Source organism: Canis lupus, chromosome 23 (genome assembly GCF_003254725.2).
Source record: "Canis lupus dingo isolate Sandy chromosome 23, ASM325472v2, whole genome shotgun sequence".
NCBI classification, from domain to species: Eukaryota; Metazoa; Chordata; class Mammalia; order Carnivora; family Canidae; genus Canis; species Canis lupus.
Genome location: NC_064265.1, coordinates 43,783,574 through 43,798,077, shown reverse-complemented (window position 1 = coordinate 43,798,077; position 14,504 = coordinate 43,783,574). Strand labels below are relative to the sequence as shown.

General features: G+C 35.9%; 1 protein-coding gene and 1 long non-coding RNA gene across 2 annotated transcripts in view; one reads left to right on the top strand and one right to left on the bottom strand.

The window, feature by feature from the left end:
• Window positions 1–12,845, bottom strand: part of CPA3 (carboxypeptidase A3) — a 29,319-nt gene extending 16,474 nt beyond the window's left edge. Inside the window, exons 1-5 of the mRNA XM_025449006.3 lie at window positions 12,709–12,845; window positions 12,538–12,613; window positions 10,078–10,202; window positions 944–1,046; window positions 735–836 (exon numbers count right to left, since the gene is read on the bottom strand). Of these exons, the coding sequence (XP_025304791.3) occupies window positions 735–836; window positions 944–1,046; window positions 10,078–10,202; window positions 12,538–12,613; window positions 12,709–12,776 (474 nt within the window). The 5' untranslated portion in view covers window positions 12,777–12,845. The remainder of the gene's footprint in view (window positions 1–734; window positions 837–943; window positions 1,047–10,077; window positions 10,203–12,537; window positions 12,614–12,708) is intronic.
• Window positions 1–14,504, top strand: part of LOC118352083 (uncharacterized) — a 63,791-nt gene that overhangs the window by 27,033 nt on the left and 22,254 nt on the right. The window lies entirely within an intron of this gene.

Sequence of the window (14,504 nt, the reverse complement as noted above, 5' to 3'; positions counted from 1 at the left end):
TTATTTTATTGTTAACACCTTTTGGTCTGAGAAATAGATTATATGTTGTTTCTGTTTCTGCCATTTCGTTTTGTTTTTCTGGGTTCATAAATGGGATGTTTAGCTTCAATTGGAAAATATTTTGTAGTTGTGTTTGCAGTGGGGAGGAGGAACAGTGGCTGGATATTTGAAGGGCTGTCATTTTGAAGAGAATTTAGATTTGTTTTGGGTAGTTGGAGAGAATGACTGGATGGGAATTCAGGGTAAGGAAGGACTTCCCAGTTATTAAGGGCATGCTTCAGGGAACATTGGCTTGGGATGTAGAAAAATCCAGCAGCAGCTCAACGGTAATTGTCAGCTCCATTGTAGAAGGAAATTCCCTGTCAACATGGGGTTGAAATGCCTCATGTACTGTTCCAGGATCCTATGATTCTGTGATACTTAAATTTCTCTTTTCTTCATGACATTTAGTCATCAGCTTTACTGAATTTTAATGGATGGAAAACTGTGTTATGTACCAGAGATATCATAAACTCTTATAATGAAGATTTGGGATAAGATATTTGTCTGAGTTTGCCCTTTGTGTCCCACCTAAAGCTACCTGTCACTTCTATTTTTGAATGGGTATTTAGAGGTTATATGTTCTTCAAAAAATTTTTTTTCATCTCAGAATTCATTAGTTGTGTGACAAATTAGCTTTTAAATTCATATTTTTCAACAATAATAAGAGTCAGTAGTTCTTGAGTTAGTTTTACCTTGAGAACATATAGTGGATTATCTTCAACAGTGGTTCCAATTTTAATACGAGAGACCATATCAGGATGCTTATGAACCATTTTTTCAGTCCAAGCAACAATCTTAAGAACAAAACCAATTTTGAGGAATTAGAATTAAAAAAAAAACTAAATGAGAACAAATGTTAAGGGTTATAGTTTTTTTGAAGTACAGGTACTTTATACTGTACCTTGTCCCAGTTATTATATTTTGCATAGCTGTGCCTGCCTGGGATATCTTCTTTAACATCAAACTGTTTCTCAATCTCTTCTTGTAGATCATGAATCAAGATTCTGTTTGACAGGGGAATGATAAAATGCACATTGAATGTAGAAAAAAACCCCACAGTTATCTTTCATTTACAGATATTTTCTCTTCCTTATTCTCTATCTTAGATCAAGTTTGCTCTGTTTCTTCATTATTCTTTAACCATCTCTTTTAGAAATGTCATGTGTCTGGCTTCAAATCTTCCCATTTACGTAGAGCTATGCTTTTCACTATGGTAGTCTAGCCACACAAAGCTATAGAGCATTTAAAATAGGGATTCTCCAAAAAAGAGGTTGCTGTTATGTCAAATATATACTACCTTAAGAAGACTTTGTATATAAAATTCTGTAAAACATTGCACTAATGAGTTTTAGATTCATTACATGTTAAAATAATAATATTTTGAAGTAATTATATTAGGTTAAATAAAGTATTTTGCTAAAATTAATTTTACCTATTGGTTTTTAACTTTTTTAATGTGGCTACTAGAATCTTTAAAATTGCACACATAGCTTGCATTATATTACTGTTAATTAGCATTGATCTATAGTAACTCTCTTTCTTCAAACACACACACATTCACATACACAGCAGACAGGCAACAGTGCATATTCTTATGCACAAATTTGTTGACCATCCCTTATCACTTCATATTTGAGAGGTGGGAGAAACTTTCTTTTTAAAGGTTTTATTTATTTGGAAGAGAGAGAGAGAGAGAGCTGTGCGGGAGAGTGCACACACAAGCAGGAGGAGCAGCAGAGGAGAGGGGAAAGCAGACTCCTTGCTGAGCAAGGAGCCTACCATGGGGCTTGATTCTAGGACCCCGGGATCATGACTTGAGATGAAGGCGATGCTTGCTTAACCAGCTGAGCTACCCAGGCACCCCAGAGGTGGGAGAAACTTAAATAACAGTAATCGTAAGCATTTAGCACTTACCATGTGCCATTCATTGCTTTAACTACCTTATGTACGTTAACTCATTTAATCTTCACATGAAATTATTATCCTCATTTTACAGATGAGAAAACTGAGACACAAAGTGTTACTTGTCCATAGTCATAGAGCTAGAAAATTGTTAGGGTGATTTTGAGAGGGCGAAATTAGAGGCAGGAGGAATTGTTAGGAGCCTAATGATGGGGACCCAGAGAGAGGCTTTATACCTCAACCCTCTTTTCTATTTTCATCTCTATTCCTGAGTTTTCTCATCTTATCATCTCATTAAATTCCATGGCTGTAATGGTTGCCCATATTCGTACTTCCAGTTCTGGACTCTCCCCTGAAGCTACCACTACCCTGGCTCTTCTCCTACTTCTCCTGTGGCTTGTGCATCCAGCTGCCTACCTGATATTTTCACTTGAACATCCATTTGTTTAATATGGGACAGGTCCTGCTTTACATACTTTATTTTGTTTTTATCATGTTAATATTATCATCATTTTAGACATGAGGACATTGTTGCTTAGAAAGCTTAAATACCCATAATTTGTGTGTGTTGGGTTTGGGAGTTTGAATACAACCTTGCTTGACTTTAAGATTTATGTTTCAAAAATACTGTTGTCATCTCATATGTACTCAAATATTTTTGTATATTTTGTCTATTTGAGGATTTTCTATTGTGCTCCACTGAAGTTATCCTCCTCTTGTGAAGGAAACAAACCATATTTAATTATAGTTGTAATATTGAATTTTATTATTTAATGGAGGGTATCCTTATTCTTGTTTCCAAGTTTTTGACTAATTTTACCTGTTCTTAGTAAATGTTTGGTCTAAATCATTTTAGAAGTTATTAGAATTATTAGAAAAATATAAGTTTTCATTAGAATTGTACTGTTAGAAATAAATTTGAGAAGAATCTTACTCATAATGGACCATAATAAAGCTATCTTTTTGATTCTTCAGTAAAATTTTGTATATTTTGTTTATTCATATATCTTTATTGGTCTTGTGAGTGGCTTTTTTCTCATTAACATTTGAACTGGTCATTCATACATTAAAAAACATCACTTTGGTTATACTTACCGATTAGCCACCTTATTAGTTAAAAAACGATCTTTTTACTTCTGATAATTTTTTAGTTATACCATTACGGCTTTAGGGTAGTTATTTCTTTTGTAAAAAATTTATACTTTCTGCTTTTTTCCCAATAACTATTTTTCCCTCTGCTTTATTTCACTGATTAAACTCTTTGAACAATGGAAAATAATAGTGGTAAAAGAGGGCATTCTATTTTTTTTTCTGCTTTTAACAAAAAACCCCTTTCACCACTACATATAATGTTGATTGCCACTTGAGATTAATATGGTGGTATCTATCTATATGATCAAATTATTATAGTCCATTGGTGTCTAGTTGCATTGAATTTTATTATTAAATTCATTAATATGTTAAATATAAGTTGCAGCCATCAGAGATTAACAAATGCCCTCACAAAAAGCTTCATTCATCTCATTTTAGATATTATTATAAAAGTCTTATTTAATCTAGAAGGAATCCATTGGACATAGGTAAAATGATTAATAGAAAGCAAGCATACTATCAGTAGGTGATGGTTAACAGCCAAAAAAAAAAAAAAAAAAGGAAAATAAACTGCATAAACAGAAGGATTTAGCAAACACAGGGGTCAGTACTTTGGTGTAAATCCAAATGACCCAGCATATTTTAATAATGTAAATGGCCTTTATGGATATAATTCTTTTATTTTTTTATTTTTTGATATAATTCTTTTATAGCACAGTGTGGAAATTTGTGTTGGTAATGGTAATTCCTTAACCAAATTAAACTATAGTATTCACTATATTTTGCAGGGTAGAGATTGATGGCTTATAATAGAGATATTTCAATGAAATATTTAAAATCAAGAATTATTTGAAGTTGTACTTGAGCAGTTACCTTATTTGGATTATATTTTCAATTGACTTCTTATTAAAAAAAGGCATTATTATTATTATTGATGAAATGCCTATATATTTTCCTTCTGTTAGCAGTAAATCCTATGTAGGAAGATGCTATTTTTTAACATGTGTTCTAATCATTTAGGACAGTTATCATACACTCTTTCACCTCCATGAGCCTAATCATAAAAGGAAGTAGTGACCTGGTGGGAAGAGGCTCTGTGGTCATTCTTGAGTCCCAGCGCCATATTGGCTTAATACTTTATGTGATCTTGGATGGGTTAATTATTTCTCTGAGCCTCAGTTTACTCACTTTTACAATGGAAACAAACGTGTCAGCCAGGATTGTGGTGAGGATGAAAGGAATTGAAATGTGGGAAGTGATTGGCAAATCATAGGTGCCCCATGAAGCTCAATATGATACTGAAGTTTAGTCTCAAAATTGACAACCACTTCCCAGACTTAATATGTCTTTAAACCAGGCTTTGGTGATGTGTAGTTGTTTGACTCTGATATCTTCAATTTCTTATGATAATGAACTATGACACTGTAGCACCCACTCTACTTGTCGGTTTTTTCTTGCTGATTGACTGACTGATCTGAGTTTGGAGACAGAAGATAAATGAGGAATACTTCTAATTAGAGTTTATTTAGCACATGACACCAAGTACTACTCATGAATATTGATTCCCATTAACATTACTGACAAACACATTATTATGCACATTATATCTAATTCACTGTATGCTTGGCTTTTGACTTCTGGTGAATCTGGGATTTCTCAGAAGAAAAATTATGACTACAGATTAGGAATCAGGTGTGGTATGTTGCACTAAAACTCATAAAGCCGGAGAGAGTTAGAAATTATATTTTGGGTGGTCACTATAGATATAATGAATTTCTTTTAAGTTTTTGTTTTGATTGTTTTAAGTTCTAAAGAGGGTGTGAAGCTTTTGCTTTACCTGCATTTATAGACGTAGTGGAACCAAGCAAAAGAGAAATATTATGGTCCCAGAGGTTGATTTGTAACATAAGGTAGTATTAATTAGTCACAGGAAGCTCGTATCTAAGAATATTTTTAGACTTACACATATCAATTTAGCTCTTGTGATAACAGCAGCAAAAGAAAGTCGTGTGAGCTAAAATACGACCTTTCCATAAAGCAGCTGCATGAGGACATCAGAATGGTGCCAGATTGTTGCTGATAGGGACTAGAAATTAAGCCTAAGGCTGGAAATTAAGAACTAGGCCAGATGTTATTTTCATGAGCCCTTCTACTAACCAGCAGCCAGGCTTAAACAGATGAAACCAAATTACTTTCTCCCAAATATTATTTTAACACTCCAAGATTTGCTTAATTTGTTAAAGAAATTTGTAAATGTAGATGAAAGGATAAATAATTATTATTGAGGATTTAATGATGTAAATGGCTAATGTTTATTGAACCTTTCTTATGTGCCAGGCATTCAGCTCAGCATGGTATTTACATTTTATCATTTCATCTTTATATCGTCACTATTAATTGGGTACCATTATCATCCCCAAAGGTTAGATAGGGGTTTCCAAAGTTGACACAACTCTTACAATGCAGAAGTGGGGATTTGAACATAGAGGTGTCTGACTTCAGTAATCCAGCTGTGAGCCATTATACAACAGTGCTTCCAGTCACAAGGAGTGAATAAAATCCCTGGGTATTGACCTTAGACCTGTAGTCTTCTTAGTTTACTGAGTATTGTGCAAAGTTCTCCCAGTTGACCAGCCCTCTTGGAAGGCTGTGTCCCAAGGTTAGGAAGTAGATAATTTCAGAGAAGAGGCAAAATAAATCCTATTTTGACAATTTCAATGTTCCCTCCATCTGTTGCTTTTAGAAAGTAACTAAGAAATGGAGAATGGTAGGCCAATGTATGTGACTGCCATAGGATCTAGGGTGTGTGTGTGTATGTGTGTGTGTGTGTGTGTGTGTGTGTGAGATGGCGAAGCATATTCCAGGAATGCAGAGTCATTGTTAAGATGTTTTATGAACTGGAGGTCTGGATTGCCTCTTTTCCTCCATGCCCACATTCCAGCATAAAGACTACTCAAAAAGCATGACTTCAGATTTCTACAAGATCCCATTTGTCCCCAGTAACTCCCTAATTGGGTTAGCATGTATCCAACTTGGCATTTACTGACATGGATTTCCCAACATTTGAGGCACACCTCTGTGTTGGACAATAAACTTTAAGGCACTAATTTATTCACTAGGAGGGGAAGGGAACATCTAATGATAGCCTCTAGTTATCCCCTGTTGTAGAGAGTGTTTATGTGTGCATTCATGTAAACACATGTGAAGTGGTCTTCTCCTTACCTGTATTAGTGAAGTAAATAAAGGAAATAGGCAAAGGGCAATTTTTATGGTCCCGGTCAATCTTCATGAAACCTCTATGAAATACCACTTTAGAGATGAAGAAAATGAGGTAAAGAGAAGTTAAATTGTCAATGTTTAATTGTCGATGTTTAAATACCTAATGTGTAGTTTAAATGGGACTGGACCCAGACAGCCTCACTGAGAATCCACATTCTAAATTACCACACTTTATGCTTTCCATCATGACCAATCTCTCTTTGCCTTTTGTAGCAGGTATCAACCTAACCTGTTTTACTCTTGGACAATTACTGTATAAAAATGTAGAACAAAAGGAAAAATGAATGGGACAAGACATTAGAATGATTTATTTGATTGGAATACTTATCTGATAGTGGCATATATATACACTTGACATATGAATTTGTGTCTGACTGAACATTATTAGATAATTAGACATTAATATGAAGTGTCAAAGGTGAGTTTGATATAGATTGGTCAGTTTGATGCAGATTTCTTTTGCATTTCTCATATAATCTTATGTATATCTTACTAAGGTTTCACTTAATTGTATCATTTGTTTTACTATATTTGTGCTATACCATATATATTAGTAGTTTATTTCTGCTTTCCTTCATTAACATTTCTTTATTTTCTAATTTTGCCTTTTGATCAAAGAAAAGATAATCTAAAATGTATCAAATACAAATATCTAAAATGCAAAAAACTAGTAAAAACACTAGGGTTTTTAACTGCTGAATCTAAATATGGTTTCTTCTCCTGTAGACTCAGTCCAATAAATGTGCTGTTCTTTTTTTTTTTAAGATTTTATTTATTCATAAGAGACACATAGAGAGAGAAGCAGAAACATAGGCAGAAGAAGCAGGCTCTCTGTGGAGAGCCCGATGTGGGACTTGATCCCCGGGCCCAGGATTGCTACCTGAGCCGAAGGTAGACGCTCAACCACTGAGCCTTCCAAGTGCCCCTCTTAAGACATTTATTCACTAGGCTGTTCAGGTTTGTTGGTATGTAGGTATTATTTGTTTTTCAGACTTAGTCTTTTATGATTTTGTAAAAGTGTAAATAAAAACGGAGCAAATATGCTACTTTAAAATCAAATCTTAGTAATTTAATTTTCTAAAAATTGAAAAAAGTCACACACAGATACTTTAAACTAAACAGTGGTTTATATGCACTGTCTAATGAAGGGTGTCTAAGTAAATCATTGTGTCAAACCAGCCTCTAAATGTGGTTTTATTCAGACTGGTGCCTGGGTCCACCAGATGTTTCTGTTCTTAGAATACTGTTCTGTTATTGACTGACACCAAGTAACACATATAATTAATATGCAAATAAAATTATCTATATAATTAGTACTTGGAGACAAGATTTAAATAGTCCTTGTCTGCACAGATCACTTTACATATTTATATTTCTGAGGAAGGTAACTATCTAATTATGTGGCTTTCCCACAACTGTGGCTAATTTGGACCAATTTCTAGAAATCATGTCTTAATTAGATAAAACTAATTTTTATTGGTAGTTTTAACACTTTGGTTCTTGGGTGCCTGGGTGGCTTAGTTGGTTAAGTTTCTGCCTTCGGTTCAGGTCATGATCCCAGGGTCCTGGGATTGAGTCCTGCTTCCTGCACTGGGCTCCTTGCTCAGTGGAGAGTCTCTTCTCCCTGTACCCTTCCTCCTTGCTCATACTCTCTCTCTCTCTTTCACCCCCCCCTAAAATAAATAAATTTTAAAAATCTAAAAAAAAACCCTTTGATTTTTTATGTAGATAGCAAGGAAGTATTTTGGCATAAAGACAAAGTGAAAAACACACTATATTTGTGAGGATCTGGATTTACACCTCTGTTTGAGTCAGAATTGTTTCAGCCTAAGAGAGACCTAGAGGTCTAAAGAGGAGGTAGAGGTGCATATAAACCACTATTTAGTTTAAAGTATCTGTGTGTGACTTTTTTAAAATTTAGAAAGTTAAATTACTAAAAAATTAAATTAATAAATTAATACTCAGCTACTAAATAAATCAGTGATTTATTCCATTGTCCACACTCATGTCAAGCAACTAGCTTTTTGTCTACATTACCAGGATATTAAGGAAAACCTAATACTTTATTCTTCTATTGCTGTTCAAATCAAATTAAACAAAATTGACCAGTTAAAATTTATTTTAGCTTAGACTGGATACTTTGTAAGAATTAGTTGATCACAGGAAATTGGGTCAGGTCTATACTAATGAAGTAAAATAAAGAGTATGATAATCAAGGCACATATTTAAGAAGACTAACTGTGAAGTGAATCAAGAGGCACAGGCACGCACCAGGGAGTATATGGAGTGGTGTTGGTGGTGGTGTTGGTGGTGATTTTTTTTAGATGAAAAATCAAGACCATCTGAACCTTAGTGTAAGTAGAGAGTCTCTAATGCATTACTAATTTCTGAGACCTTGGAGGTCCATTTATAAAGTGTCTTTCCAATTTTAATGGTGCAACTTATAAGAATACAGAAAAGCACATATTGATATATTAATTAGAAAGGATTAAATGCTGATATAAATCAATTTTGAATATGTGCTTCTCAATTATTAATTTCTACATTGGCTTTATAACCCTCTTGAAACAACAGCAAAAACAAAGACAGTCATCAGCAACAATCACAAATAACAGTGATTAAGCCATGAATAAGAATTTTTTTACTTGCCTTATATTTATTTCTCTTTCCTTGATTTCAATAGAGTTTATATTTATTAAGAGTATTGTAGCAGTAAAAACATAATCAAGTCAGGATAAGCAGGAGTAAATCCTGTCCTGCAATATTGACCTGATATGTTTCAGCCAGAGTAGAAGGATTCATATAGCTCTATGTTGGGTAGCAGAGGCATGAAACAGCAAGTCAAAAAGAAAGATCTAGCGCTTAGCAGTGTTTTATTTTTTTATTTTTTATTTTTTATTTTTATTTATTTATTTATTATTTTTTTTTTAGCAGTGTTTTAAATGGTGAGTGTCTCAGTAAAGGGAATTACTGGGATGACAAGGGCTGGTGGAGTTAAAACAGGACCCCTCAGTACATCAAACACATTTTGTTTTCTATGTTATGTGTAGATTTGTAATATTTATCACTGGGCTCCCTTATTCACTGCCTGCGGTCCAGACTGTGCATGGCTCATGTTTGGTTTTCAGTGAGTTCTAATTTTCCCTTATTTCTCTATGGGACCACAATGACTCATTTCTGCATCTTTGGCCATTTGAGAATTCTCTCCTGTTAGATTTAAGTTTTACTCTTATTGCATTGCTTTTGTTTTCTCTGGAGAAGAATTTCTTTCATAAAGAATTATTTATTATATGTCTTATTTCCCACATCTATGACTCAAAGATGAGCACAGTTTTTTGGGTCTCCTTTAATGTAGCAAGAGAATTCAAATTCTCAAGAAGGCGGTGCTGGTAGTCACTAGTAGTGCCTGAGCTCAGTGTTGATTACCTGTCAGAGGCGAGGAGTATGGCTAAACCATCCATTCCTGTGCAAGTGCACAATGTCCTTACTAATTTTTTATTTTTGGAGCTGATTTTTGAGAGGAGAGGGCAGACATAGGTAATTGTCCTTGAATATCAGAACAAAAAAAGATGGAAGTTGAATAGCTGAGTGATCTCATCACCTCTGTAAGCAGGCCTTAATAGTCTGTTTGGAAGTAATTGTAAATTTTTATCTCATAGAACTTTTTTTTTTTTTAGCCCAATTAAAAAATAGTACTTCCTTCTTAATTTTAAGATACCCCAAACATTGAATTTGAATTTTGGAATATTTCATAGGACTTACTCATAGTGCATATTATTTTGGTCCAAGGCAGACTGGATGGACTGGGATTCCTTTTCACTAACTTGGAAATCTATCGTCATATTAGCGGTTACGTGGTGGGTGGCATCTGGATACCAGAAGTCAAGCTGTGAAGATGAATTCAATGTTAGTCACAGTTATTTGTTCATGCAACACATATTTCCTAAGAAACATATGTGTCATACACTACAAAAGGAATTTGGGGTTCAATGTGGCCAAGGCATGGATCCTGTTCTTTATAGGCTTATGAGAGTATCCAAATATACTGTCGAATATTAGGGAGTGGGAGAGATCATTTGTACTGATCACTTTTTTAGGACATAGGTAATATCTATAAGTGCAAAAAAAGGGTAGTTTTAATTCATCTGTTTCCTTCTACCATCTTGATTTGGGTTGTTTCACAATTCATTTACATAGAATCTGTCTCTAATTGGGAATATAGATTAAAAATATGGCTCCCCCCACCCTGCCCTTGCATCAGGCCTCAAAACCAGTTGTCCCTGTGAAGTATGGAATTCCTGGAAAGTTTGTGTCCAACAGAAGGCATAATAATCTCCAGCCTTGTCATTTTTCTGGCAGTATGTCCTTGGGCAATACTAAAACTCCTTGAGTTTCAGTCCTTTTCTCTAAAATCTAGGATTAGGAGGACTCCATTGGGAATGTTGTAAATACTGTGAAATAAATATGAGCTCTGGGACCTGCAGGCATTTAATGGCTGCTGATTCCCTTCTCTTTTTCTTTCTCTAGCTGAGAATTTCAGAAATTTGGTGAATGTGCCCAAAAGGGTAGCATTCAGGTTAAAATAACTTTTAGAAGATTCCAATTCTTGTTGTTCTTCGAAATCATACTCAATTGTGAAACCAAATGAAGTACAATTCCCCAACCTGGGAAATGTGAAGGAAATGCTCAATTCCCACCCAGAATTCCAGGCTTGTAGACATGTCTAAGTCCACCTGGGTATTTTGTAGTTGAATCTCACTCTACCTCTAGGGCAGTCTGTTATATGCTAATATGAGGTGCTATGAATCAACCAATGTGTATTGATTTATTTTGATCAGAAAGCCACAGCATAAACTGGACATATGAGAGATGTAGTGTGTTTTAAAGGCATTTTTGGTGTTCATGGAGCTTTAACAGTGAGAAAGAGGGTGGAGGAGCAGGAGACTGTAAAGATTGGCAGTTTGGCAGATCATGAAGGACTTCAAATATCACACCAATACCAACAGAAAATGCTTCTGCCATGCTTAATTATGAGCAGGCGCCCTTCTGAGCATCACCCAATTATTAGCTTACTTAGTCTTTATAACAACCTTAGGAAGTAGTTATGATTATTATCCTCACTTTACAGAGGAGGAAACTGAGATCCAGAGAGGCCAAGTAACTTGCCTAAGGCCACAGAACAAGTGTAGAGCTAATATACAAAACTTTGAAGATCATGCTCTTTCCATACTAGGCTGCCTCTCACTAGAAACCTTCAAATGGAAGAGTATAATCATTCAGTTTTAGAGCAGTCAGGCTGTAGTGCTGATGAGGCAGGACTATAACCTGAACCCTGGATAAGGGGCATTGAAATAGTCCTGGTGAAAGGTAGGACAGACATAAATTTGGCAGTGGCACGGGAATGAAGAGGAAAGTATGGATTTGAAAAACATTTGAGAAATTTGAACAGCTGAACTTTTTATTAGTTTGATGTGGTCGTGGTGGTGGTGGTACTAAATCTCAGATTTAGTACTGGATTTAAGTCTGCTGTGTGTCATCTTGGTCACTTAATTTACTGTCTTTGAACTTCCGTTCTTTTGTGTTAAGTAGGTTCAATTATACCACTGATACTGAAAATCTGTTTGAGAGTTTGAAATGATAGGTATACGGTAGCTGGCACAGTGTGCCTTGTGTATGGGAACAGCTGAATAAATGATAAAATGATTGTTAGTTCATTGAATTTTAAAAGAATGATCAAACTTGAAGAGTTTCCTTTTAAAATGGACCTACTCTTGGGAATGGTCGCATCATGACATTATAAAACATTACTTTGATGTTACCATTTAACGAGTACCTTGATGCTATCATAATTTTAAGAGAAACTATGCCACTGGTGGAGATCAGGGTGGGAGAGAGGAGAGTGAAGCAGGCAAGGCGCTAGCAGGGAGGGGGAGAGGCTCCCAGAAAGATACCAAGAACACCCCCTCCTTCTTTCACAATTTCACCTAGAAAAAGCTGTTGTTTTGCAAAGCTTTTGGGAAGGAAAACAGGAGTGGCAATTTGGGGACAAAAGTAAAAACGAGGAAAGCACGATAGTGGTCACTGGCTGAATTCTCCAAGTAGCTCCAGCCGCTTCCCCCATGTTTGTCTTTGGGAGCTCTGTGTGCATTACAAATAAAATACAAAAGAGGCAGCTTTTAGAGAATGGAAAGAAAAGATAAAATAACCCTCTAAATGCTTTACCTGGTTGGTTTTGGCCAAGTCCTTTATGATATTTGCTTGTTTTTCATCCTGGGGCTTCACGCGGAATACCTTCTCCCTTTAAGAATGTAGAAAGATGAAACATGTGAACTGTAAAGCATTCCTTCATTCTCTTCTTATATAGAGACTGGAACGCAGGACAGTGAGATTTACCTGTCAAAGCGGACAGGAGCAATTGCAAGGGTGGTAGCGATCAGACCCACAGGCAGGATGAACCACATGGTTCTTCTTTGCCTGCCCAAGACCCTCTGCCAGTTTTATGCCTCAGCTCTTATCTGGAAGAGCAGCTGATTTCCTTTTAGGGTTCTGGTGGATGAAATGTTTTTCTCTTTGTGTTTTCTAGTTGGGGAGGGAGGGGTAAGATGGCAATACTAACACTAAAGTCCCTTTTGTGGCAGATGCAAGGTCATGCTACCCTTATGCAGTTGGGAATACCCATTTTACAGAGGGCAGGCAAATTCATTTTTTAGGAAATAACTTGTCCAAAGTAGCAGAGCTAGGATGTTCACAGAATTGAGATTTAAACCCAGTTCTTTGTTCTAAAATACAGTTTTTCCATGTGCTGAATTGAATGATGGAAGAAATCACTTTAAATTTGTACTCACCTACAGAATCTTGGTGGGTGGTCTTTAATGACATAAAATATGTTTTTGAAGCTACACTGGTAACTTGTTAAATCACAAAATATTTTGAATATACTAAAAATACTATAATCTCAAAAATACTGATTTGTTCACTGTCTAGCTTTTATACTTTTGCCATATTTTCTCTGTACCTCTCTGTAAAGAAGTAAATGTTATAGGAAGACCTAAAGTAATCACATCCCCACTCCTTTCCCCTTCTCTTCCTCTGTCTCAGAGATAACCCTTATTCCTAAAGCAACTTGAGGACTCTTAGAAGGCACAATAATATGGTTGCTCAAGTGTTTGTTCATTGGCTGCTTTCTTCAGGGTTTGGATACAGGGTTCAATAAATGCTTTCAGAAAGTCAAGTTGATGAAAGCCATTTATAGACCATTTTAAGTAGAATTTCCTTTTTAAAATTTTTAAAGAGATTTTATTTATTTATTTGAGAGACAGTGAATAAGAGAGCACAAGCAGGGGGAGGGGCAGAGGAGAGGGAGAAGCAGACTACCCCCTGAGGAGGAAGCCCAAGGAAGGGTTCAATCCCAGGACCCTGGGATCACGACCTGAGCCAAAGGCAGACACTTAACACACTGAGCCACCCAGGCGCCCCTAGAATTTCCTCTTAAAAATGACTACTTCACGTTGAAAAATGTATATAGATCATTCTATAGGAAACTTCTCAGAGTCATGGTTATATATTTTTATTAGCAAAATAATACGATTTGGGAGATGCCCGTGTTACCCATAGAGCAGCTTCATTCTTCTCCCTTTGTTAGATGTGCACTAGGACATACCCTCCAGGGGGCTCCCCTTGCTCCAACCCTGTAGGTAAGGGAGAGGAGGGTTTTACAAATGCCTTCATGTTCCTGACACTGGACAAGCTTATCAGCACTAGAAACTTCCAAAATAAATGTTTGCTCCATTGCTTCTAAGGATATATTTGGTGGGGGTACAGAGTAAAAGAGCTTGACATTGCAATTAGACACATGTAAGCTTGGAGTGGCTCCTTCACCCTGCTTAGTCATTCTGGGCCTTGGTTTCCTCATCTGTACAATGGAGATGCAAATTGGACTCTGGCAAGTGCTGTGAGGGCTAAACCAGATAGCATATGTGAAAGACTTGGTGGATAGTAGGTGCTAAAAAATATGCTCGTGTCTTCTAAGCACTTGATAAAACTGCCAGGTTCTATAAACAGACTTAAAGTTGGCCATTGTCAACTGGAATATCAACATATATCATGCGGTAGATTAAAGTGGTGGCTGTGTCCCTTAAGGGGTGAAATATCTTTCTGTATTTGGTTTAATGTGGACTATTTCAGGAAAC